General features: G+C 38.8%; 1 protein-coding gene across 3 annotated transcripts in view; it reads left to right on the plus strand.

The window, feature by feature from the left end:
- Nucleotides 1-295: 295 nt before the first annotated feature.
- Nucleotides 296-26,767, plus strand: part of GPCPD1 (glycerophosphocholine phosphodiesterase 1) — a 44,541-nt gene continuing 18,069 nt past the window's right edge. Inside the window, exons 1-11 of one of the 3 annotated variants that reach the window (XM_087777191.1) lie at nt 296-535; nt 5,898-5,983; nt 10,022-10,106; nt 10,976-11,060; nt 17,533-17,608; nt 19,404-19,445; nt 20,739-20,862; nt 23,547-23,793; nt 24,893-25,055; nt 25,145-25,277; nt 25,509-25,563. In XM_087777191.1, coding sequence (XP_087633317.1) covers nt 5,935-5,983; nt 10,022-10,106; nt 10,976-11,060; nt 17,533-17,608; nt 19,404-19,445; nt 20,739-20,862; nt 23,547-23,793; nt 24,893-25,055; nt 25,145-25,277; nt 25,509-25,563 — 1,059 coding nt within the window. In that variant the 5' untranslated portion in view covers nt 296-535; nt 5,898-5,934. Of the gene's footprint in view, nt 596-5,897; nt 5,984-10,021; nt 10,107-10,975; nt 11,061-17,532; nt 17,609-19,403; nt 19,446-20,738; nt 20,863-23,546; nt 23,794-24,892; nt 25,056-25,144; nt 25,278-25,508; nt 25,564-26,767 lie in introns of all 3 variants that reach the window. The other 2 variants (XM_087777190.1, XM_087777189.1) reach the window with 2 other exon arrangements.

A 26,767-nucleotide genomic window follows, 5' to 3' on the forward strand; every position in this document is an offset into this window, starting at 1 on the left:
CGATACGGGGAACTGCTGGTGCCTGTCCCTGAGGGGAGACGGGGAGGGTGCAACCCCCCGCTGCGGGCAGGCGGCCACAAGCCGGCTCCCGCCCGCAGCCGCAGCCGCCCCCGCTCCCCTCACGCACCGCGCCTTTCCCTAGCTCCGCCCCTTTACCCCTGGCGCCGCCCTCAGGCCCCGCCCACATCCCCGCCCGGGGCTTTCGAGGAAAAGGCACGGGCTTCCCCCGCCCTTCCGGCTCGCGTCTTATTGGCTGCGGCGGGGAAGGCGGGGCGAGGCCACGGGCAAGGGGAAGTCACGTGGGGCCGCCTTCCCCGCCCCGCCCCGCCCCTCCCCTCCCCTCCCCGGTTCGGCCGGGGGCAGCTGGAACCGGTTGGCGGCCGCGCCTCCCCCTCCCCTCCCCGCGCCGTCAGGCAGCCCTGGGCAGCGGCCGCCGACCCCGGCCGCGGGAGGAGGGGCAGGGGCAGGGAGTCTGGGCGGTGCCGCCCGCAGCCCCGCACAAAGGGGTTGGGAGCCAGGAGCGGCGCTCGGCCAGGTCAGTCCGCGCCGCCGGCCGGGTGTCGCGGTGGGGCTGTCCGGCGGCAGGGGACGGTTGGTGCGTGCCCCTGGGGGGACCTGGGGCCTGAGGGGCTTCGGCTCGCGGCCCGGTGGCGGGAGGGCGCAGGGGGAGCAGTGCCGCTCTCCCCGCGGGCGGTCCCGGCGGGTGTCGGCTGTCGTGATCTGATGCGAGCGGAGGGATGGCGCTCGGCCCCGAGGGGAGCTGGGAGAAGAGGGCGCGGGTCGGTGCCTGCAGCGTTCCCGGAGGGGGATGGCTGCCTGCGTCGTGGCGGAGAGGCAGGAAGAGAGAGGCTGCGTGCCGCCGGGGGTGACCGAGGCGCCGTACGGCCCGGAGCGCGGGCACCTTGCCGGGAGGGCGGTGGGGGCGCCGGGCGCGGGCCGTCAGCCGGTGAGCGCGGCGTGGCGGGTTGCCGGCCGGGGACACGCCGGGCCGGCGGCTCTGTTTGTTTACGTCCCCGCCGAATGTCCTCGCTCGGGGCGGTCCCGCGGCTGCCGCATTATGTAAGCGGCCGGCAGGCTGGGGCGGGGCGGGCCCGGGGACGTGGCGCGCTGCCTCCCGGCCCGCAGCCCGCCGCGGCGCCGCGCTGTGCCGGGCTTGCGGGGGGGCAGCCGCCCGCGGGGACCCTCGGTAAGTCCCCGTCGGGCCGGCCAGCGGGGTGCGGCGGGCTGGACGCCCTGCGGCGCCGGTCGGCGGGGCTATGTGTGCTCTGCTCTGCTCTTTGTCTCTGCTCTGGACTGAGGGAACACGCTAACAATACTAACGGTGTGTGTTTTAGTATTCGTGATCTCATATGGACTAATAAGACAACCCTAGATTAATTTTGTTATCTGCTTCCTAACCAGGCTGTTACAGGAAGCACAGATTCATTTTCCTGTTTTTTTTTTCTTTCTTTTTCAATCAGTAGCTTGTCTTGCAGGGTGTTAGTGTTTTAATTCATTAGAGCATGCATTGTTAGATGGAGATTAGCCTTCAAAATAAATTTTAAATGTTAATGGTAGAGTGAAATAGTTGATAAGATAAATTATTTTTATCATAAAATATATTTTTTGTTACAGGCTTTTTTATATGTATTTCTGTTCTAGCACTGTTGCCTGTAAAATAACTATAGAAAATATTAAAAAATTAGGGGAACACTATTTGTCTTGAAGAGAAGCTACTAGTCTAAACCCCCGCATAATTAATCTCTTAGTGAAGCAGGTTACTTCTCAATAAAATGGATACCATCTTCGAAAAACCTTTTAAAAAGTTGTTTGTTGTTATATTGCATAGAGAGCTGTGGGGAGCATTATACATGTTATTTGTCTATGTCATTTCCAAGTGTGGAACGTTAGTATGATCACAAAGAGCTAAATTACTACTTGGTTAAGATCTTGTCAGCCACACATTAATAATGAACAACGCTTCAGCAACGAGAAGTCAAACCGAGGCTGTTATGGTTTGCTTGCAAATATGCCCCAGCCATTTCCTGTCTTTTTCAAGAAGTTTGTCTACAAAACTGCTGTGACATAGCTAAGACAGAAGAGTCTGCTACATGGACAGGAATTTAAGAAATGCTGAAAACCATTAAGTTCTTGTTGTTTAAAACCAAGCAGATGCGTTATAGGTGAACACAGTGTGTCAGATAGGGATCTTGTGTTTGATTACCAGGGCTGGCTTGGCCCTGCAAAAGGGTAGCTAAATCGATACTGAAAATAGCATCTTTCTCTGTTGCTATATACTAATGTGATGCTGTTTCAGAAATAGTACTCAGGCTTTTCTTCTTTCTAAACGTTAGCATAGCCCTATTGGTAAAATTTCTGCCTTTGAATCAGAATAGTATGTCCAAATCTTGTATGCAAGTTTGTTGTCTGTCCGGTGTTAATACTGCAATGCAGTGTGAGAGAGCTGCTGACTTTGTGGCCGTCCTTTCTCAGGCAGTCAAGGTGCAGCGGGGGAAAGGAGGGGGCAGGAAGAACCTTCTGGTTGTTTGGGTGAAAATGAAGTGTAATGCTGTTTCTAAAAATTCTCTTCCAGTTGCTAGAGTGAATGTCCTGACAAGTATATCCTCCGGCCTTTTTCTAAAATCCAGGTGTTGTCAACTATTGTTACTTAATTTTATTATATACCCAATTTGTTACTTTAGACGTACTTTATAATATTCTGATACCTTGTTAGGACTAACCACAAGCAACAAAATCTGTTCTTTGTACTACAAATTTAATTGGATTTGAGTAGATATCATTTAAATATTAAAGGTATAGTCTGAAGTAACATGAGTTGATATTTTTATGCTCGAGAGTCTAATGCTGTGAGTAAAAATGACAAAACTGTGTCATGAAACAGCAGTCTTATGTGCCTAGGCTCATATCTCTTCTTTGTTCAGCATAGCACCAGATCTGACGCATGGTGGATTTCCTATTGCTGCATATAGTACAGCTTTCAAAAGTGTAAACTGTAAATACGGTACCTTCTTCCACAGTGCATAGGAGTGTTCAAATGCAGGCTTCCCGAGGGAGGTTGCAGGGGGCTGTGGTGCCTTGCATCGGCCCCGCTCCTGCCAGCGTGCACCCTGAGCTATTGAATGACTTGGCTTGGACTGTGGCACCTTTCCCCTGCTTCAGGCTGGAGTTGGACCTCTCCTTGATATTGATAGGTCTCATGCGTCTGTACTTTTAAGGTGCCGGATGTCTGCTTAAAATCAGAAAAATAAAAGCAAAAGTACTGCAGTCCTTGACCTTTTGGTCTTTATACGCAACAAAATGGAGCGATGTTTTGAAATAATTGAGCGTATGTTTACTTTTTGCAGTACCAGTAGTCTGTGCTGTGGTCTGTGATGAAATATGTGCTAACGGTACGAAATATCCTGTTTGTGCACAGATGGTGTTTATTTTTCTATAGACAACTAAGCAAATTCAGTAATATAGTGGTTAAAAATATTCTTATGTTAAGAACCAGATGTTTGAAAGTATTAAAATGCATTACGGGAATATCATGGCACCTAGGTACCTAGCTGTCTCATTTTAATTGTCTGTCTAATTACCTTTGAAAAATCCCATTAAGTACCTATAAAAAATTTATATACCTGGATATCTTAAAAAAAATTCACCCAGTAAAAAGTTACTTTTATAAGCTGTATTTTACCCTCATTGAAAAATCTGTGTTCTGTATTATCCAGACATCCTTAAACATAATGTTACCCAAGAGAGTTTTGGGGTGATAGCTTTACATCAGAAATTTCTACTGATAGTTTATTAGATGGGCTTTTGGGGGGTGAGAAGGGAAGAAATGTAACACCGTGTATTTCAGCATAAGTCTGCTGCTTTTTGGCTTTCTCATCAGCATGTTACCGAATACGGATTATCCTTAATGGACTAAGTCCATGCAAAGGGTCAAGGTCTCTCATGATCTGGGTCATCTAACTTCTAGGAGCTTAAATGAAGTTGTTTTAGTTCACGCTCCATTAGATGCATCCTAGAGAGGACAGAACTTGCAAAACTTTGGATTTCCTTCATGTACTGGAAGAGCAGCATTTTGCTTCTCCATTAATCTTGAAGGTATTTTTGTTACGAGTTCTGATTATTTTCAATAGGAATTCCCCCCCCCCCCCAATTTAGAAAGGTAGTGCAGAATTTCCTGAAGCTTGGTCTGTTTGTCTTCCCTCTCTTTCCCCATTAGATGTCAATGCATATTTTTCCTTCTACTGCTAAGTATAAGCAAGCATTCTGCAGCCCTTACAGCCAACTCAGTTGATAAAGTCAGCTTTTCATTCAGATCTATCTTAATATTGTTGCCTGAAGTGCTTACTGCCTAATTTTGAAGGCCTTCTGTCTATACAACAAAAAGAAAGTTCAAGGCCTTCAGGCTTGTAAGCCGCTGCGGTAGGAAAAAAAAATCACATCGTGCTTCAAGCCTGTCTCAAACATTGCCCTTAGAGCGTTAGGAGTCAGAGCCTCGCAAACCTGTTTGAGTTGCTATTAAAAATCTCACTTGTATTGAGAGAGAACATGTCATCTGGCTTTATGAATGCTGTGAATTTTTGAGTCTAAAATTTGTTCAGTGTTTGTAAGCTAGGCTATTAAATTCTAGGATTGTCCCAGATTACTTGGTATGTATTTATCTAAGCCTGAAATACTGAGTATAAAATATGGGAGAGCAAACGGCCAATACCTCTTAAAAAATATTGGAAAGGTTAAGGAAATTAAGGGGTGGGGGGAATAATCTACTAAAGCTTGAAAGGTCTTGAAGGGGTCTTATATACCACTAGACCTGTAAGCCAAAAGGCTCAAATGAACTTCAAGCTTGGAATTATTAAATTAAGTCCATGTTCTGGTATATTTTGACTACAACCAAAAATTATCTGGGTCTTCCCCATCCATGATGACCTTTGCTACCTCATTTTAGAGGAAAGCTATGATATTTTGTGATACATTAGTAGTTGATTGTGTTATGCTAGGAGAGTCTTAAATGTCATCTTTTCTCTTCTTCCAAGTGCCTTTAGGGGCCTGGGGTCCATGGCTGTTTGCGTGCATCTTCTAGAAGTGCTCTCCTAGAATCAGGAGGGGAGAGCTTGGGTTCCCTATTATTTAGGGAATTACATTAACTCCTGTTGCTCTTGTACTTCCTCTATTGATTACATAAAAAGATATTTCACATCAATAGTGTTTCTGCTGTAATGGGGACAGTGGGATTCTGCCAGCTTTTTTTCCATCAAGTTATGGGAGGAGGATAGAAAATTGAAGCAGGGTCAATCCTCCAGCTACTGTCCTGGCTACAGAGGCTATAGGGAGTCCCTTCCTGCTGTGGTGTTTTGAAGTCTGCTTGGTGCTTCTAGTTGCTGCTGCTCCATGTGAAAGGCTGGAAGTATTGGCAGGGGCGCAGAGTCCAAGGTGATGAAGAACTTACTGCCTGTGACAGCAGTGAACTGTCATCTGTCATGGGTTCTTCCCCTTTTTCCTTCAAGGTGATAGTGCTTATCTATGAAACCTTTCTTGTGTTTTGAAGAGGATGCTGAAGAATAGCACAGGGAGACAGTCAGAAGTTACTGCTTGCCAAAGGTCATAATCCTAAATGTCTTATAATAAAACTCACAGTGGCCTCTTTGAGAGCAAAATTAGTCAAAACAGGTGTTTTTGAAAAATCTCAGCTTGAGACTGATGAATGCTGCATGATATTGATACTTGCAGAGGGTATTTGATTTAGTAGTCTTCCTTGTGCTGGTGTTGCAACAGTGTCTCCTGCAGCTGGATGCTGTTGTCTGTGCTTGTTTCCCTATAAGTAGTAGGATTCGTGTTTCCTCTTAGGACAGCAACAGATGTAGTGTATTTTTACTGAAATGTATCTTTTTTTCCCCCCACTATAGGGGATTTCAACTATCCTAAGACAAAAGTTCTGCAAGTATGACCTCTTCTCAAGTCACATTTGAAGTAAGAGGACCATCAGTACCAGGTACCAAATCGTGCTTTCTCCTTTTTGTACGGTTTAACTAGAAGAAAACTGAATAGAAGCATGTTCAAAGGCTGTCTCTTCTGTTTTCTTCAGAGGTAAAAGAGCATGTCAGATCAAATATCAAAATGATAAGTCATTGTAAAATACATTAATTAAGAAATTTCACATAGAAATTTGAAAATGAGATTTGGGAATTAATTTTTACCTTTTTCTTCAAACAACAATTTCATACTGAGCTAGAGATTTTGATGGTGACGGAGATGGTTGATTGTTTTAAAACCAGTGGTCTGTCTCTAGTAACTTTGTATTCCATGGGAATGAGTATTTAAATTCTGGACCATGATAGTCAGGCATGCATTGACATGTTTGTTCTGTTTTTTGTTCTCTCTGCATCCCTGTTTAAAGTTCTCCATAACAACATGTGACCTCTACTAGGGGGTAAAGGACAGAGAGAATATGGAGCTTAATTCAGTATTCTATCTGTGCAAAAATGTGTAAAATAACTTCTGTAATCTAAAGGAGGAACACAAGCTGTCAGATCATGTAGAACACCAAGATTTAGTGTTGATGAATTGTGCTTATTACTTTGACCTTCATCTTTAGGAACTTTGAAGGAAGGTCACCAAAAAAATAAGCGGTGGTTGCCTAACGGAAGCAGATGAATATGAGCAAAATTCCTGTTACAGGCAGATGGCATAAGTGTCTGTTAAGATGGCATAAGTGTCTGTTGTAGTTGGGGAAGAAAAATGATAAAAACATTTTAAAAGTTTTGATGTCTGCCCTGTGTTAGACGTCTCCTGTGTTTCTCCCATTTGATTGGGAATTTGGGAACTGAACATTGACAAGTGATGTGGGCACGAAGCCTTTAGAAAGGAGTAGTGTTTTTATAGCATTCTGGAGCAAACTTTAAAATTGAAGAATAAATTGACCTTAGATCAAATGAGGCTATAAAGCACTAGTATAGGTATATAATGGAGTATTGCAAGTCATGCTCTTTTTGCCCTGTTTACAGTGTTGCTTCCACTATTGCGATGGCACTGTCACTAGCGAAGTTGACTTTGGATGTGTAACTTTTTCTTTTACTGATAATATATGCAACAAAAATTAGGATTAGAGAGAACTAGATTCTGTCTCAGTGGCTGGTTACAAAGAATTATCTGGAAATACTTGTCATATGTATAGCATAAAAAGGTGACACAGAAGGTTGCTTCTGCTTATGACAATATTGATACTGTTGGTTTTGACGGGGGAGAAGAGCTTTGAGATGCAGCAGTGGCAAGGTGCAGTCTTGTGAAAGAAGAGAGGTAGGTTTTCAGAGCTATCAGCAGTTCTACAAACAGCAAAATTTCCAGTTTATTTAGAAATGTCATGAACTGATTTTGTCAGATTACCATGGCGAGTACTTACTTGGTGAGACAAGAATCATCACCTTGAGCGCTAATGTGCTCCCTGTGTCCTCAACAGGAAGGGACAATGATGATGTCAAAACCAGTGGTTCCAGGCTAACTGGCAGGATAAAAGGGCATCACCAGCATAGGAATAATGCTTTGACTCACTCTGTCTAGGCAAACCACTTCTGGAGTCAACATTGGTGGTGAAGCTTGACACATTGACATAAGCTTTTATATATTTGTGACATGGAGTGCTTAATTTTTGCCTAATCCTCGTGGAAGGAAGAGGGTCACTGGTTACTGGCTGTGACTGCTTTAGGTCTTCATCAGGACACAGTCCCATACCAAGAGACTGCTACGTGGCCAAATATTAGCTAATATGAAATAAAAAAGGAAGCTTCTGGCTCCCAGCTGTACACAAAATTCTGCTCCAACAGAGCTGGCCAGAGCAGAGAGATTGCAGCATCAGTGAGGCTGTTGCAAGCTTTGAGACTGGGCAAAAGGCATGGAGTAGTTTCCCCTTTGCTGTAGCTGAAGGAGCTCTGCCAGTAGCAGCATTGGATTCCCTGGCAAGGGGAGAGCAAGAAATTGGGGACCCCTGAGCTTAAAACACAAAACAAAATAAAACCCCACTGAGTTTAGAATTGCCTTTGAAAAGGCAGTTACAGTTTATTGTGCATTTCTCTTGTGCCTTTCCTGGGATAATTTAAGCAGCATTTTACAAATCCTGATTCAGCCTTGGAATGTAATTGTTGAATTGAGTTTAGGGGTGACTGTGCATCTTGTTCAAATGTTGCCTTTTGTGTGTTGTACCTTACTGAGTGATAAGAGTTCACTGAATGTTTACATGTTTTTGTTTGTTTAAAAAAGAAGACCAGAAAACTATTCTAGCTAGCTGCTACTAAGAGGAATGTCATTTAGATGGCACTTCAGAGACTGGCTGGCATGTACACTAAGATGTATTAAATGCTGCTATTTTAAAGGGTTAATAAAAGAATTTTAGTTTCTCTTTAATATCTCCAGTCAGAAATTCAACTGTGTGGTATTCAAGTGGTCTTCCCTCCCCCCTTTATCTCATCCCTGCAAAAACGAACCATAATGTGCCTCAGTACAGAGTGGAAGAGGTAAAGCACGTGACCTAGGCAATTGTGTGCAGTGAATTGCATAGTAAGTACACTGATGTGGCTGATTTTTGTCCGCATTTGTATGCTTACAGTGGACATCTGAAAAGCTTGGATTTTTTTTAATGGTTTGGATCAAAAGATTTTCTAAAAAAAAAAAGGAACTGTAGTTCAAGATGTTCTCAAAAATTATTTCAGTAAGCTGTTTTTAGGAACAAATTACCTTACTTAATTCCTGGCTTTTGTAAATTTTTTGCAACCCCTGGGTCTGCAGATATTTGGCTTAGTAAAAGGTGGTGTATCTTTGTCGTATATATCTTGCCTCCTTTGTATCTTCAGATTATTGTGGCTTCAGCACTATTGCTACTGCTTTCCCAGTTTGAGAACATGAAACCACCATCACAGATACTTGTATCTTGCTTTTGTTAAGAATGATGCTTTTTTCATCTCAAAGTTTTCAGCTATCAGTTTGATCCTTGCTTTTTCCTATTGAGGCATTCCTTTACATCTAGGCATTTCCTGTTAGAGGCTGAAGTGAATTTCAGTATTTTTTTAGTTACATTTTATTTAGAAGTTGCTGCAATACTCTGGTAGTTCTTAAATTTTGCATAGCAAGACTGAAAGGTTAAGGAGATGGTGCATAAATATACTTTAAAACTTCACATATTCTCCTCCTACAACAGATTTTTTTTCTTGTGTCTAAAAATACTGTTGAAACTCTGTAAAAGCAAAATCTTAATTTGTCCTTTCCAGTTGTCATTGTTGTTGTTCTTACAGTTGTGTGTGTGTATGTTTTATATTAAAAACAAGGGTAAGTTGCAGTGTTAACTTTAACTCCAGGATATCCCAGAATCAAGCATTCTTATATTGTTGTAATCTTTTGTGTTCTTTCTGTATGTATATATGCATTCGGGTAGACAGAGTGTGACAATTTAATGGTTGTTTTTTTCTGTAACAGTGTTAAGTTTTTATATCCAATAAAAACACAAAGCATAGCAGCAAAATTGTTTCTCACAGCAATAAAATTAAACGGATGTGTTGTTTTGATAATGATGCTAGAAACCTCTTATTTGTCTGTGTTTTCTAGATTATTGGTATGAATTTCAGAGAATTATGTTTAGATATGTATGTTACCTTGGTACAGTGTGTGTGTGTATGTATATGTGTGTGTGTGTATATATATAAAAAACCCCTATACAGTATATGGGAAAAAAAGCATTTTACAGTGAAAATCTGCCTGCTGCATTTGCAGAGATTTTTTACCAGTATTACTGCAGGAGGATTTGGAAGCCAGCCTTTTTAAGGGCTGGGGTTGTCAGTAGTCCCTCTCTCAGTGAGGTCTGTCTTTATAATGGAGAAGAAAACATTGTTGTAATTTTTTTGGGGGGGGAGTTCCTTTCTGAACCAAAAAGAGGGAGTTTGGTTGGGTGTTTAAAGTATTTGAAGGTTTGATCATGTAGGCTGTACTTAATAATTCCATATAGGTTTGAATAATGATGATTGTTTTTCTGTTTGGGTTTTTTTAGGAGAGGTTTTTGCAATATGTGGGAGCTGCAGTGCTTTGGGAAATTGGAATCCACAAGTTGCAGTGGTCCTCCAAACTGACGATCGGTAAGTTGGGGTTTTTGGGTTTTTTTGTTCCCTTTGAAGTAGCTGGAGTTCTGGAGTAACAAATTTATTCTGGCTTTGAGTTTGTAAACTGTTGAGCTACAAGTACTGTTATTAAAACTCTCCATAATGTCTTGTGTTGCCCTTGAACATTTTGAATGCTTAGGAATGTGTCTAAGAAAATGTTTAACTTGGGTATGCTTTTCTAGTTACAGATGATTCTTCTACCATTGTGGCTGGCATATTTCAATAGTTTAGTTGTAGACATTTTGAATGAGAAACTGCTATGGATAATTCTCAGTCCCATAACTATACAGCAAGTTATAGGAAATGTTTATAGTGTTTACTTTCTTTTTAACCTATACAAGTTGTTATTGTGGCTATAAAGAGATGGGGAGAAGATTTAAAACAAGAGTTGCATTAAAACTCTTAAGTGGTTTGTGTGTATATAACGATGAGTGTACATGAAGAAAGTTTAAATGCAGCGGAAGAATTCAGTGTTTTAAAATGGTGCCCTGCCTATCGCTGTTTGTATGATGTAGAAAAATAGGGCTCGCAGGATGTATTTATAATTGAGTGACTTGCTGTGTTATCTTGGATGAATCCCTGAATTATTTCGTCATGTTTTCCCTGTCTGTTAAATGATCATGAGAATTCTTGCTCCATTAGAGCACTTCAGATCTGTAGATTAGAAAGTGTAGTTTCAGTTCTAAGTATTTATTGTACTTTGTGCTTCTTTGGCTAAGTTACCTTGTAAAAAAACTTCCTTGCAGCAATACACTAAACCTTATTTTAGAATATCACTTAGGACAGACATATGTCTGAGGTGGCTGTTAGCCCGTATTTTGAAACTGTTTTGTTTTTTTCCACAGTCAATTATGGAAAGCTACTGTAGAGCTTCCTAGAGGAGTTCCTGTTCGGTATCGGTATTTTAAAGGATACTTCCTAGAACCTAAGGTATGTACAACCTTTTCTATTCTAAGTTGGCTCATCCTTAGTAAAGAATTCTTTTATTTGAAGTAAAAAGGATTTTCTGGGTTAAACTTGAGTGTTTAGAAATAAATCTTAAATTGCAACATATGAAACGTTAAAACACCTGTGGAAATACAAGCAGTTCACTTCTGGAAGTAAATGACCATATGCTGGTAACTTTAATCATTTTTGTTAAATTGTCTTCTCTCTTTTACCAGTGTTAGTGTTTCAAAAATTCCAGTCATAGTGAAATGCCTGACATTATTATAAAGCTTAAATGATACGGCGAAGTTCTCATTAGTTATAGTGGGGTATAACAACTTCTACGCTTAGAATAGAATATGGACTTCAGCAGGGCAAGAACCTCTAGCATGGAAACAAGCAGTAGCATGAGAAGAATGGTTAGTGTGAGCAGGTGTATTTAAATTTGCCTAATCTACTACAGTTTTTAAAATTAGTGCAGATTTTTTTGTTGAAGCATGAGAAGTATTAACTAGCTTTTGTGCTGCATAATTAACACATGGTAATCTCTTGGAGTGAAAAGGTAAAACAAGGAATGGGGCATCCCAGTGTTTTCTGTAGGTTTGTAATAGGTATTTGCATGACTTGGGGAAAAAAAAAACTCGAGACAGACACAGATGTGTTTTTACAGGTATTGATGTCAAAGTTGCCTGTGAGTTGAATGTATGTGGCAGTATACTGGTCTGTAGAAATCATACTAGGGTAAGGGGGAAGTTCTTCAGACTAGGGATAAGACTGCATCCAGAAAACAGTTGGACTAATTTAGGAAAACTCTGTTTTTCTAAATAACAAGTAATAACTGTAAGAAATAACCCATTTAAAGCTGTCTTTGTCTTTCTTACTCTATTAATATCCTGTAGCTATTCACCCTGGGCTTTAGTTCTTCACTGAAATTGGGATTATGAAGGATGTAGCTAAACATGCAAAGGAGTTATAGAATCATCTGGTCTATATCTTCTAAATATTTTAAATTACTGTCAAGAGCATCTAAGTTTTTGTCAGCTGGATTAGGCTTTCTTTCACTGAAAAAATATTTGACAGAGGTATCATGTCAGTGAAGGATACTACTTTTAAGTTAAACACAAGAGTGCATTCTGTTTTTTCATTACAGCATGTGAAATAGCCTAATCTGAAACTGATGTTTAAATTCTTATTCTGAGGCAAAAGAAGGGAAGGACAATAATAGATTTATTTTTCTGTGGTCAAACTGAGGCCAAAAGTAGATAAGTTCTTACAGCTTATCAGCTCTGATGGGGATCTTACATTTTTCGCAAATGCCCGTAAGTTTAAAATGTAAGCGATAGCACACTAGAAGAAGCACACTTAGTGAGAACAGATTGGCAGAAAATGTGCTCATAGACAACACAATTTCCATTTTATTATTTGAAAAAGTTTACAATATGTATTGGTGAGTGTGTTTCTTTAAGTAGGTGCTCTGTATCGTGCACGCTTTATGTACCGTGTGATGCAGAGTCTGCCAAGGTAAGTATAAATTTTATGGAATACCAGCATAAAGAGCTACTGTATATAAAACGGAGGAAAAAAGAAAACCACCCTACAAAACAAAGTATGTGAATTGCTAGGGTGCATGGTTATCCACTTAGCAGTGTCTAGCCTGTATGTGTCTAGCCTGTTAAGTGCACAGGACTTTATTTCTCATAACATACAGTCTTTTGAAGAAAAGAATTCCAGCTACAATGTTTTCTTCTCTTTTTGTAAATTTTATGAAGAACAATGAAAAAGCAGAATCCTTTCATTCTAACAGGAGTATAATGCATGGTATAGTGCAAATGAGACGGTATATGGAGGGCTTTAGCATTAACAACTCTGATAAGGAAAAGATACTTCTGAGTTAAATTATTCTGAATATTTTTCAGTAATTTTTTTTTATTAGGCATTGCATGTGATTAATCTCATAAATTTGATAGGCTTGCAATATATGATCCTTCAGACACTGTTAGCTTTTTCTTTCAGTGCAATTTTGTGTGTCATGGCCTGTAGTAGGATAACTTAAATACATGTTTAGTCTTAAATACGTGTTTAAGTCTGAATATATGCATCTGACACCACATAATTGAGTAAATCACGCTGAAGACAGATCCAGCTGAAGTTACTGTTCCCTTCCTTTCTCTGTCAACTGCATCTTTGAAGATGCTTGAGATGGACATGGTGGCAAACCTGGGGGTGATCCATGTTTACACAGAGAAATGATAGTTCTCATATTATCCAAAATATTGCTACAGACTAGATGTGAGAATACATAATAATTCGCATTTTGGAAAAAAACTAAAGTATTTCTCTCACCTCCCTTTAAAAAAAGAAAGTCATAATTTGTTCTCAGTTAAATTACATTGCTTGAAGGATAATACAATGTCATGGGAAGTTTGGTTTGTTTGCACTGAAGCATTTTGATATTAACAGATTGTGGTTATGTAAATAAAGTGTATTTTTTTATACATAATATATTAAAATTAATAGAGTATTTGTAGGAATACAAATAAATGGATGTATATACCATGAACATTTTACTATAAAATTGGTGCAAGTCTTGGCTCCTGCATGTCAAGTGCTTTTACAATGTTGTAAACACTTTAGTGTTAACATAAGAGCCATCTGAAGCTTTTTAAAAGAAAAGTAAATACATACACTTGATGAAATAAGACACTCATTTAAACTATTTTGTTCGAGGTTTTTTTTTGTTGTTGTTAAACATAGGCCAGTACCAGTTACCTTACTGTGAGGATTTTTCCATGTTTTATTCTACATGTACCTTCTGTTTGTTCAGGGGGAGGGGGAGAATCAAAACCCCCTTTGTCTGGAATTTAAGTCTTGTGTATATCGTACGTTTTAGGAGAATGCTTTGATACGTCTTATTTGCATGAGGCATATTTGAAAACCTTACTAAGGAAGATACATACCTTATTCTGTTAAGCTATGTTCTTTATTTGTATTTCCAACAGAAAATAAACATGCAAGTTTAGGGTTATTTCTTTCAAGGGAAGTGTGAAGTAACTCAGCTATCCATGCATGTAGCAGGACTTTTAAAACTGGATTGGTGAATGTTTTTCACACTTGTGAAATTAATTAGAGGTCTCAAATGAGACTTAAATTTACTTTTCTAAAATGTAGATAAATCAAATCCATTTAGTGCCTGGAATATAGTAATAAAGGTGAAACTTAGGTCTAGACTCAATTTCTTTAATATTGGAATGTCTTAGAAAAGCTTTTGCTAGACTGCTAATGGTTAACCTGATAATAACAAAGGAACGCCTTTGCTATGACTGTGTTGAGATAGTAGATTGTGTGTTAAACTATCGGAAATACTAGAGCTATAAAACCTGTATTTAGCACAGGACTTCCCGGCAGGTGACTTATGTGCTGTTGCATTGCAAAGTTAGTTACGATGGCTGAATGGCTTTGGTTGATTGTTTGGTTTTGTGTATAATTATTGTCTCTTACATGGTAGAGAAATCCAGAGAGATTTTTCTCAGAAATCCAGCATCAGCAGTTAAGTCTAATTTAGCTGTTCCATGTTCTTGAAGTGGATTAATATTCTTGAAACATAGTTTTAAGAAGTAAAGTGCAGTTGGATAAATGTGTGTTATTTTTAAGATCATAATTTTTTTCCTAACGCCTACTCTGTTGTGTTGCCTTGGATCAGGGATTTTGGAACTGGCTTCCTAAATAATCATTTAACCATCCACAGAAATGCTTTCATTTTAATTGTACTGAGCAGCCAGGCGCTTCATGCAGAGTGTGCATCAGACTGCTTTGAACCTCTGGAACATTATGCTTAATAGGCATTTCAAAAGTGTCTAACGACTACTGGGGGAACCCCCAGCTTCTGACAATGTAAGAGGACTTGATCTTTTTAGAAAGTTTTTGAATGTCCTTTAAGAGCTTTAAAATTGCCTCAGATGTTCAGCTAAATATAAATCAAGCAACATAATTTTTATGTATTTGCTTTAAAAAAAAAAAAAATTCTGTGTGTTAGTAGAAAGGGATCTGTGCCATACGGAGCCACTTACTATAATCTCAGTGTACTGCCCACTGGGATGCTTGATGTGACATTTGGATGGGTGCCCTTTTAAGACTGTCCTAGCAGAGGCTGACTCTTTAACGTTAGCATACTATGAATATTGATGACACATCATATACTTCTGCTACAGGCTGATCTGAACTGGGCTGTTGTTCAAATGTGGTCAGTATATGCCATTGAAATTACATCAATATTTTAACCTCATTGTAGCAAGGGCTTCTGTTACATGTAATTAAAACATTATTTAAATGCCTATAAACACAAAGATGGTCTGAGCAGGGATTGTGAGAGGGCTCTCAGTCATGTCTGTGCCTGTTCTCTAATCCATTGCCCTTTTTGTCCAGGTAGCTTTGTTTGGCTCTTACTAGTATGGAAACTGTTGAGGGTTCCTGGGGTTAAATGCCTAATCAGCCCACTGTATTCCTTTCAGGGGATGAAATTTTTCTGAATGTATCCAGCGTGTTTTGCTTGTTGTTGGGATAATGTTACTGAAGTTCTCATTCATAATTTTAGAACCTAAAATTAAAATGTACAATTACAGTAGTGTAAGAAGTAGACGGGTATTGGTATTTTAATACAATATGTTGGGAGTTTCTACAAGGAAAAACATTTGCTTACCTTTTGAAGAAGGCAGCTTAATCCATGTTAGGACAGACTTGCATTCCCTAGGTTCGCAAGCTACAAGTTATGTATGTGTTCATGGGAGTCAGTGTTGGAGAGATTGCAGGCCTGCATGGTGTTAGGAAATGGTAGCCTCCCTGCTGGCAAACACAGGTCTCTGTTTCGGAAACTGAGATTGTGACATGCAAGTGTGGATCTGCTGTGAAAGAAGGGGGAAGAAACTTCTCATTATTTACTCTTCTAGAAGTCCATAAGAATGATCATAGTGGCAGCAGTGAGAAGATGGGAATTAAAACTGCCCTATAACGGGAATAAACCAAAAACAATAGTATCGACTTATATTTACATGCATTCTATCTTTAAAGCAGAACTTTAAGCATATGTATTTTATTCTGACATGACCCTTAAGTGTAGATGCCTCTGAATTCGTTAGAAAAATTGAATTGCTTTTAGCTGAGACTCTCAGAGCAAACCTATCTTATTCAGCGCTTTTAAAATATTTGGTATTTGCTTTTAATTCATCCAAAAGCATAGTAGATTAAATGTGTTTGATATATGTCAAGAAATCCTGTCTGCTGCTAAAGAATTTATTCAGTGAGCTGTAAGGTAGCAAATCATTATGGTACTGTGTAATTATACTGCTGAGTATGAAGCTTGCCCAGATGTCCTTGTTGATCTGAAATCTATTTGAACAAGAACCCGAAGTACTGGGACAAGTTGGTGTTGAAGCTGATATGACTCTGGCAATAGTAGCAAGTCTTTTTGGAAATAGGAGTTACTTAGGCCCAAAACACCAAAATGACAAACTCTGCAGCTATTTGACACTGGTCCTTACGACTGATAGTAACAACCACGCAATGTCAAGGGAAACTTCTTAGGGTGACTGAGCTGGGAATCGGGTATGTTCTTTATGTTGTTAGCTGGTGGTTACCTAAAAGCTTGAACCTGGAAAGCTATTTCAAACTTAAATTGTTCTGAAAGAAGAGATTGAGTTACTGTTCTGATTATCTATCTGAGTCTTGGCTATGTTTCTCAACAAATGTAGTCTTTTGAGGGACAATAACTTTTTTTTTTTGGTGAAAGAATGTAATTTATACTGCTCCAAATGAAATAAACTGCAGGGGCTTCACTGCTGGCCGATTCGATTGTATCAGTGTCTTTTTCCTTCTGCGGCAGCAAAATTCCACGTATTTATGTTTTAATTAGATGGTAAATAATTTGCTCTTCTGTACCACAGCTAAAGTAACTGTTTTATAGACTTTGAATTATTCAAGAAAATTTTGAGGGAGAACCCACCCCTGCAACTGTTAACTGCATGAGTAGATGCTGAGTGCTGTTTGGAATTAGAGATGTGGGTTATGTTTTTTCATAAATTGTTGCTGTAGTACCTTAAGAAAAAAGGAAGCACACTGAATGAGTTCAGAGACACTTTGTTTTTTTTGTATCAGAAGGAGACTAAAGTAGTACAGAGGAGTAGCTGTAAGCAGTAAAGATTTAATAATTCCATGTAACTTCTCCACCCTGTCAGACTTTGTCACAAGTATTGTCATATGTATACTGAATGCATCAAATAGTGTCATCAGCAGTTGCAGGGGTAAGAAACAAGGCTGATCTGTTTTCTTTCTTTCTCTTTCATTCTCTCTCTGTCCCCCTCTGTTTCTTCTTTTTCTTTATTAAACTGTAAGTTTAGCTCACAACCATCCCAAACAGCTTCATGGGTAGAAAATCAGATATAACAAAAGAAATTATTGCAGACATTTAACTTTTAAATTACAGACTATCGATGGTCCCTGCGAAGTCATAGTTCACATGTGGGAGACTCATCTACAACCACGATCAATTACCCCTTTAGGTATGGGCATCAACTGCATCTGTTTGAGGCATATGCATAAGATTGCTAATATGCTGCACATTGGTTTAGAGGGATTGATAACTATAGTTTTACAATACTTAAATTTATTAATGTGTTGGAGGTATAAACTTTTTCTTTGCACAACATGGGCCTTACTCTCAAAATATATATATAAATAAGTGGCTTAAAAATGGAGTGAATATGAGATTGTTTGCTGCCATCCTTAAGAATATGTGGGTTGTTTTTTTTATTAATTTGTAATTGTAATAATTTTCTGTAAGTTTAATTCTTTGAGACTAAGGATCCATATTATTTTTCAGAGAAAATGTGGGGAGGGGGGAGTGTGTGAAGTCACTGCTGTTTTTATTTAACTACTATTCCATTACTAAAATTTTAAAGCAAAAATTCTTAATTAGGCTTAAGTAAATGGATTACTGTAAACAGAAACATGAATGGGCTTGCTGGAAGAAAAGGTGACATGCAGGCTTGCGTACAAGTTCCTAATGCTTTTCTGAACAGGGGAAAAGTTTGTTTTTTTAAGAGTGACTGAAATATCCTTTGAATGTAGCTTGTAATTTAGATCTCTTATGCTGCTGTGGGATGGCACGTTTTATGCGCTGTCTTTCCTAGGATATGAAAAATGTTATTTCCTCCACACTTAGGAGTTTACATCTATTAAATACCTTCTGATGCATTGAAAAAATACGTCTTGTAGAAAGAAGCTGGTATTAAAGAAACTGTTAATCATTAATAGTACCATGATCATGTTCCCCCCCACCTTTTTTTTTTTTTTTTTTAATTTCAATTGAGTTAGTTAAGTGTTTCTATTCCTGTAACAAGATTATGTTTCTGTATTTGTCAGTAACTGATTAGGGAAGCAGCCTACCCTCTGTTAGAGTCTAGACTTCATCTCTAAATTTGGATAACTTAATTCCAACAGTTAGGATGGTTTTTTTTCCCCCCAAGTAATACTCAATGCTTCATAAGCAGTCTTTAAGAAAATGCAGCAAACCCAGGATTTTAGCACTTGGTCATTATGATCCTAAATTGTTGCCTGTGGTTATTAAAAATTGAGGGCAGGCCCATGATTATTCTTAGAAAAAAATTGGATTAATGACTGTAGAGACAAAATTAAGATTCATGTTTTGAGAAACGTATAGTTTGTTTAGACTACTGCAATTCTGTTAATGCTGGTGAATTTACTTAGTGCCTTAAGATTTCAGTTATTAAAATTTTGGAGAGGATAAGGATAAAAGTAAGTGAGAAATGAGTGTTCTTGAATATTTCATCCTAGGTTGGTTTCTGTCACAGGGGCAGAATAAGCATTTTAATTGTGACTAACTTGATTTAGAAGCTCTAGCTGTAAATGTGCAGGAGGGCAGTTTTCTTGTATGTTTGCAAGAAACTTTCTTGTCTTGGACACTAACAAGAAAAGCATCTTAGATTCTAGTAGGATGTAGATATTATCAGCAAAATACTGCAGCAAACTAGGAAATTATGCAACCTTCTTGCTTTTCTCAGTTCAGATTACTTCAGGTAAAACATCTTATAGCATTTTGTGTGTTGATTCGTTTTTCTTGCAGAAACTAAGAAAAAGCATAAATTGAGAAACAGCTTTATAGAAGGTTGCAACAAACATGCTTATTCTTTGTCTGTTTCAGTTTTCCTACTTTTTATTAGATATACTTTTTAGAAGTGAAGTGAAAAAGTAGAATTAATTTAACTTGGCAATGATTCTTTATAATGTGAATACTAATTAGTTTCTTTCATTCTTTTCCCCTCCTTTTAATTCTAGAAAATGAAATAACTATTGACGATGGATACTTTGGAATCCGTAGTAAGTGAGATGTATTGACCTTTGCTCTTTTCCACGTATTTAATTTTAACAAGATTAAGTGTTGTAGTTGAAAAATATTTGAAATACTAAGTTAGTTTTGACAGGAATTTCCTGTAAGTGATTGTTTTCTCTGCTTATATGGTTATTTTTGTATTCAGCATTGGTGAATTCACACTCAGGCTGTAATCCCTTCTAATGTTAATAAAAGACTGCTAGGAAGAGTTGAAATATTGTCAGTGTGCTGGTGTTAAGGTTGAAATTTGCAAACTTTAGATCATGAGCATGTATTTTTGGAAATACAGAATATAGACAGTTAGCTTTCTCTTTAAAACCTAGCCTTAGAAAAAACTCTTCGTGCCTAAAAAAAAAAAAAATTTATACTAAATGTACACAATCTGCCTCTTCAGTTAGGCACATAACTGCCAAAACCTCTCAGAAGCTCAAACCTCACACTCTTGTGCGTGCATATGTCTTGCTTTTGGCAGTTCTAACCCACCTCTCACTTAATGCTCAATCCTGTGGTGCCTAAGGTAACTCTTTGTCTTGTCTCATACATCATGTCTTAAAGCTTTTTCATTTTTCTTCATATCCTCATCAAATTATACAATTTGCTAGGAACTCTTCAAAACTGCAGGGTCCGCTTCAGCACGTGGTCTGGCAGCTTGAGCTTTCTGGCCATCCTGCTTGTAGGCTTTCCTTGTCCTGGCGGTGAGGTTGAGGATTCTTCTCCATGCTTTGATTCCCCGTCATATCTGTTGCTATATCCTGTCCTTCAGACTTACACTGCTTTACTGACATTGATTATGAGCTAATTTGGCACCTGTATCTTAATAGAAACAGGGAGTCTCAAGTTGCTTATGAATCTTCAGAGTTTCTGTTGTCAGTGTTACTCTGTGTATTTGTGTATTAAGAGACAAGGGAATGTTATGTGTGCCTTTGGAGACTTAACTTAGCCCTTGATACCATAAATGAAATTAACACTGGAATACTTAGTGCTCTTCTGCAGACAGTTTACACATGAAACTGGTGAGGATCATTGTTCCTATTTAATCCCCTTAAAAGCCAGCAAGCAACTGCAGTATCTGTTGTCTATTTTGGGTAGTTCAGAAAAGACAGGTGAAAGGATGCACTCAACAATTCCACTGGAAATACTGTTGAATATGGTTGGCAATAAGGAGGATTGCCTGGAGGATGGTGTCAGAGGAACTGTATTTATATTTTGTATATTAAACTGTCTGGATCTCCCTAAAATAAGTTAAGAGTATTGTGTACTTTTTGTTTAATTTTTGATAGATGGTATTGAAACTGTGGATGCTGGGTGGCTGACATGTCAAACAGAAATAAGATTACGCCTGCATTATTCTGAGAAACCACCTGTAGTGATATCTAAGAAGAAATTTAAAACATCAAGGTTTAGGTAAGAGCCTGCTCATCTCGGTTTGCAATTTATCTCATGTTAGTTGTCAATACCAGTAATTCTTTTTTACTTGATTAATGCAGCCTTTAAATTAATTCTGGGTTGCTAATAGGGATGTACTATCAGGCCAATTTCCAAGTATTTAAGCACTTTGCAAAAATAGGTGATAACATTAGGTCAGTGGTGTGTTTCAGTTACCTCATTTTATTATTAACGTAGTGTCAAAAGAGTTCCTTCTGTTTCAACAAAGGAAGACAGTCAAACAAAACTATTCTAGCTTCACTGCTGACTTAATACTTTTCAACTCTTGCCTCTCTGATAGTTATTAAGCTATTAAATATGTATAAAGCAGATGTGATAGCACAAGTTAAGCAGTAGGTAACGGGTGTCTTTCACAAATACTTATTCCATACTTGCCTTGGTGTTCCCTGCTTCTTGGCTGGAACTGTAGTGTTCTTCAGTAGTTCCCTGCTGTTACTTTTAGAGAGTTTTCTTGTTTGTTCTTTTTTTCTTATCTTCTTGAAAAGAGCAGAATGGAAGTGGAAGTTGGGGGAAAGGAAAGGGAGAAGGCTTCCAGGTTTCTTGTTGCTTACTACTTTTTCTCCTTACCGAAGTAAACACCCCTCTCCATTTAAGATACAGTTAATTCTCCACTGGTGTTCTGTCAACATGAATGGTGGAGATAAGTGTTCTCTAATCACTTCTGTTGCTATTTAGATCAAATTGATGTTTTTATCTGCAGAGGTGCCTCAAAAAGCAGGCATTATTATAACTATACAGTTGACTGACAGAAGCGGATATCTTAGTCCTGATGTTTTGAGGACTGTGCTGTTGCCCCAAGTGTTTGATCTCTTTGCCCTCTTGAATTTCTGGGATCAGGAGCCTGCTCTCTCTTCCCTGCCCCTCTCCTTCCTACATACAGCTTTCCTTGGAGCTCTGTGGTTGCCAAACTTTATCCCAGGACATATTGTTGTACTGTGTGGTGTAGGCTTGTTTTCTGCATCTTTCACAGCCTTTTTTTTGGTGGAAAAAAGAGTTGGGAAGTATAAAAACCTCTCCTCCTTAACTAGAGCCTGACACATCTCTGAACGCATGATGACTGCCACTACTAACAATCCTCAGTAAAAGTGCTTTTTCACAACAACAATTTTTAGGTAGTATGTTAGCCATGCGTTGCTCTTACCAATGGGAAAGAGGGAAGCAGGAACACTCAGATCCTTTGACAGACTAACATTGTTTCTCCCACTCCTAATCTTGCATACAGCCTATCTTCTTGTTTGGAAAGGATTGTGGTTCCCTGTTTTGTTTAATGGAAAACATTTAAAAAAAAAAAGTTTTCTATTTAATTGCTAGAAATCAGATTTTGAGCTTGTAACATATGAGCAACTTCCAGCACACCGCTATCAAAATGATTTACAGATCACTCGGTTCACCTGGGAGTGAGTTCTGTACTGTGCGCCTTATTTTGATGGTCTGACACTTGATTATTTTTTTTTAAAATTTTTATTCCCCCACTCCCCATTCCAACTATTCTGATGAGGGAAAGCATTTAATACAATGTTCTTCAGTGAGAATTAATACTTATGTACTCTTGTGTTCTCTAGAGCTTTGCAATTTTCCCTTGTGTGTTATAGCAGGTAGAGAGAGAGCAATTTCTGAAGCCTGATCCTTGTCTAAATTAGATGGTTGAAATCCAGACTTGATAAGCTGGATGCATTTATTAGATACTCTGTTTTCCACATTCTGCCTAAAAAGTTAGGTAGTTTTTGTGACTCTTACTTGCTATGGCAGTGTCATTTTTCAAGTTTGTAGAGCATCTGTGTTGTGACTTTTTTTTTTTAATGAGGGTATTAAGAATGTGAACTTAGTGTAAAGGACTTCTATGACTGTAATTGTTGCTTTGAGATATGACTTCAGTTTCACTAGTGGATTGACATCTAACTAAATGATAACTCTTTATCCCATCTGCTGCTCAGATGATTCAGAAAGGGATTTGGATTACTCATATATGCTTCCATCACTGTCATAATTCATTCTGCGTGGAAGGTTTGCTCTGTATAATAATGAATTCTGAGTCTTAGAGAGGCTTGTTCTTCCCAGTCCAGGATTTTTCAGAACTTGCATTCAGTTTACTTTTAAATGATCATTTAGGGTTTCTCAAGGGACTTTCTAATTACTTCAGACTATCTTGTTTATGTCTAATAGAATACATTTATCTGCCCTCTCGGTGTTCAGAGAGACTTAAAGTTGTGTGTATGTACTTATTAGGAGTCACCAATATTCAGGTATTGATTTTTGAGAATTACTGCTATTTTCAGTGCTTTTCATTAACCTTTTGGCCTTATGGATATCAGTCTGTGGAGAAAGGCTGTCTATTTGGCAACCCAAATCATTAGTTTGGTGGAGTGCTGCTTCTCAGACCATTAGTACAGTTTTTACATTTATGCAAGTTCCAGTTTTGGAAGTGACTTGGGCACTTAAATCTGACTAAAATAAGATTTAGACAACAGTTGCAAGCTCTTGACTTTTGTGAGGGCCCACTGTGTACACTGCTCTCCTGTCGATGGTGGTGTTGAGAAGAATTGTGCTGTATGACCTTCTGCTCAAGCTTCTTTCTAATTCTTCAATATTTCCAAAGACGCTCCTGTAACTTAACCGTTTGTTTTGTATTTCTGGTTGAGTAGAGTAAAATTGACTCTAGAAGGCCTAGAGGAAGATGAGGATGACGAAGAGGGCCCAGAGAAAACATCCCCTACTGTCCCTCAGAAAATGGCAAACACTGTGGAGTTCTCCTTAATAAGTAACAACGAATATAAATGTCGACACTCTCAGCCAGACTGTGGCTATGCTTTGCAGCCAGACCGATGGATAGAATACACTATACAAACCATGGAGCCTGATAACTTGGAATTAATCTTTGATTTTTTTGAGGTATGTCTCTCTATCAGTAAGGAGCAACTCCAGTCTGCCTTCAAGAGTTAAAGGATTCAATTACCATGAAGATTTTACTATTGGGATAGGGCTATTGCCTGATATTCTTGATCTTTTGGACTTGTGTAAACAAGCTACGAGACTATTGGCTACTGCCCCATTTTGCAGAAAGGTTTTGTGAGTTGTCTGGGTATGGCACAGAAAGCTTTGCAGTTTCTGCTTATTTAGAAGTCAGTACAAATAAGACTCATCTTGGTGTGCAGTACTGCATGTAGTTAGATTGGCTTGATTTTTATCCTTTACCAGGGATCAATTTTGCTTATCCTTTTTTAATCTGAACAATGTGTATATGAGCTAGTTAAATTATTTGATCTTGATTTTCAAGTTATAAACAAAGAGATTTCTCTGAACTAACTAGTGCAAATTAAAACCAGGTGCTTCCTGATTCTCACTACTACATCAGTTATTTTGCACTCTATTTTTTTCTGAAAGATTTTAATATTCAAAGTCCTTTTATAAAAGAAAACAACTGTTGTTTCTTCATACTGTTTATGCAGAAGAAAGTTCTAAGCATTCTCTCTTCAGTCTAAAAATACCCTTAGATCACTTACATTCATAATTGTAAGGTGACTACATAGTTCCTGAACCTGATGATGGTCAAGACATATATGTTCTGTGTGCTAGCTGCCTTCTTCCTTCCCTGCAAATGAATATAACGTTATTTTAAGCATATATATTATTCCAGTTCATTTTGTTCTAAACATGACTTGGGCTTTTTAGAAGATGCTGTTCCAGGTATGCAATTTTGATCTGAAAAGCTTATCAAATGTAAGTTTTCAAAGACAAATGTACATGATTTCCTAGATTTCCATCAACAATTCCATATTGCTGATCATAACTTGCTACACACTGTTACAGTAAACAATTTTGAGCCTGAAATTTAGGTTTTTTTCTGTAACAGACAAGAAATTTCTGTTACATCAGTGCCTGTATATATTGTCCTGAGGAGCAAGGGTTCCATGAGAAAAAGGAGTTTGTTTAGCATTCTCACCTACATATAACAGTAGGTGGTTTTGGTTTTTGTTTGTTTTGTTTTTAGGAAGATTTAGGTGAGAAAGTAGTACAAGGTGATGTGCTCCCAGGTCATGTAGGTTCTGCCTGCCTCCTGTCATCCACAATTGCAGAACTTGGAAAGAGTGCTGGAATTCTTACACTTGCTATTATGAGCAGAAATCCAAGGAAGACAATTGGAAAAGTTAGAGGTACAGTTGATGCAAACAGATGTAGATAACTTTACTGGAAGTCATCCATGATCTATTGACATGTGAAGCATTTGCTATTTTTCTTGTAGTGGACTACATAATTATTAAGCCGATCCAGGGATACACTTGTGATATGAAGGCTTCATATGCAAAATATTGGAAACCAAGAACAACTCTAGATGTTGGACACAGGGGAGCAGGAAATTCTACAACAACAGCTAAGTAAGTTCATTTGCATTTTAATCTGGGAGGGGGGTTATGTTTAGTTTCACTGACATCAACTGAGGAAGCAGACAGTTTTAAAATAAAAAGCTACAACCCATACTCATTTAAGTCGCTTCAATATCAATTGTGGATGTTCTGTAAAGCAGAGTTTTGATCTGTATCTCTGTTTCAGTGGACTGCTGTGCCATGCTGCATCTAACAAAACCTTTTTCTTTGCTGTTATTTCAGGCTTGCTAAAGTTCAAGAAAACACTATTGCCTCTCTGAGGAACGCTGCTAGTCACGTATGTACTCACGTTCGCATGCACATAGTACCCGTATAGTTAAAACTTGCTTGGCTTGTATGCTTAATTTCCCTGATAGAATACAATGAATGGTAATTGCACTGATAGAAAATTGTATCAAATCACTAGATGAGAAAGAAAGTAATAACTAGATGAGACTCTTATTATCAAGTTCCTCAAAAAAAAAAACCCCAACTTCCATCTAATGTGTGCTGGTGGTGTTCTAATACAGGGAAAGTTTTAATCTCAACCCTGCAGAGACATAGGGTTGGAATAATTTTGAACAAACGAATGGAATTTTGGCGCTGCTAGAGTCTGTCAGCATACTCTTACGTGGCAAAAGTCTCACTCTGGAACTGCTGAGTACCTAAAATTGGTGTCCAAAAATCAGACTTGGGAGCTGAGCAGGTAGAATAAAACAATCCTTAGTTTCAGTGCTTGCTACAACGAAGACTTTGAATCCTAAGATGAGCCTTTCAATTTGGGAGATACTAGCTTCAGGTGCTTAAATTCTGTGATTGAGGTGGTCGCTTTTATTCCTTCCAATAATCTCAGTCACTGAAGTGATCTGTGGTAAGATTGACCTAGACAACCTAGTGAGACACTGCAGCAGAGTAGCTGGAGTTAGAAGCATATTCAGAGGCTCCTTGTCTAGTTCCTTTTTTGACGGTGAAGAGCTGTGGTTACAGTTACATAAAGATGCTGCTATGAGATCACCTGCTGCTTAACTTGTAGGGTTTCTAAGCCTTTTCTGGTACTTCCTCACTAATGTTGATTCTTACCAAACGTCTTTAGAAGTTGTTAAAGGGATGGGAGCAGAATCTGGAGTATTATGCTTATTGGCTACTGATTCTGGAGTACTGTACTCCCCAAGAGTCGTAGCTGAAAGCTTTCTCTCATTTGGGAGTCGGAGTATAACTTGAACACAGGGTCTGGAACATGCACTGACTGCAGAGTGAAAGAAAACTGCAGCTGCTAAATGATCCTTTTGAACAGTAGTTCTTAATTTCTGGGTGGATGCTGCAGATTTATAGACAGCTTTTAAAAAGCCCACAAGAAGTATGCATTGAAGCAGAAATTTACTGTGAAGTCATGAGCAGCATCACCAGAAAAGTACTTTCAGCTATTTGCAGATTGAAAAGGCTGAAAGCCACCACTCTAAAAATACTTCTGCTGAGAAAAAGGCTGAAAAAAGCCTGTCCTA

The sequence above is a fragment of the Nipponia nippon genome, unplaced genomic scaffold (genome assembly GCF_047370975.1).
Source record: "Nipponia nippon isolate SJK-2023a ecotype South Korea unplaced genomic scaffold, ASM4737097v1 scaffold_4, whole genome shotgun sequence".
In the NCBI taxonomy this organism is placed as follows: Eukaryota; Metazoa; Chordata; class Aves; order Pelecaniformes; family Threskiornithidae; genus Nipponia; species Nipponia nippon.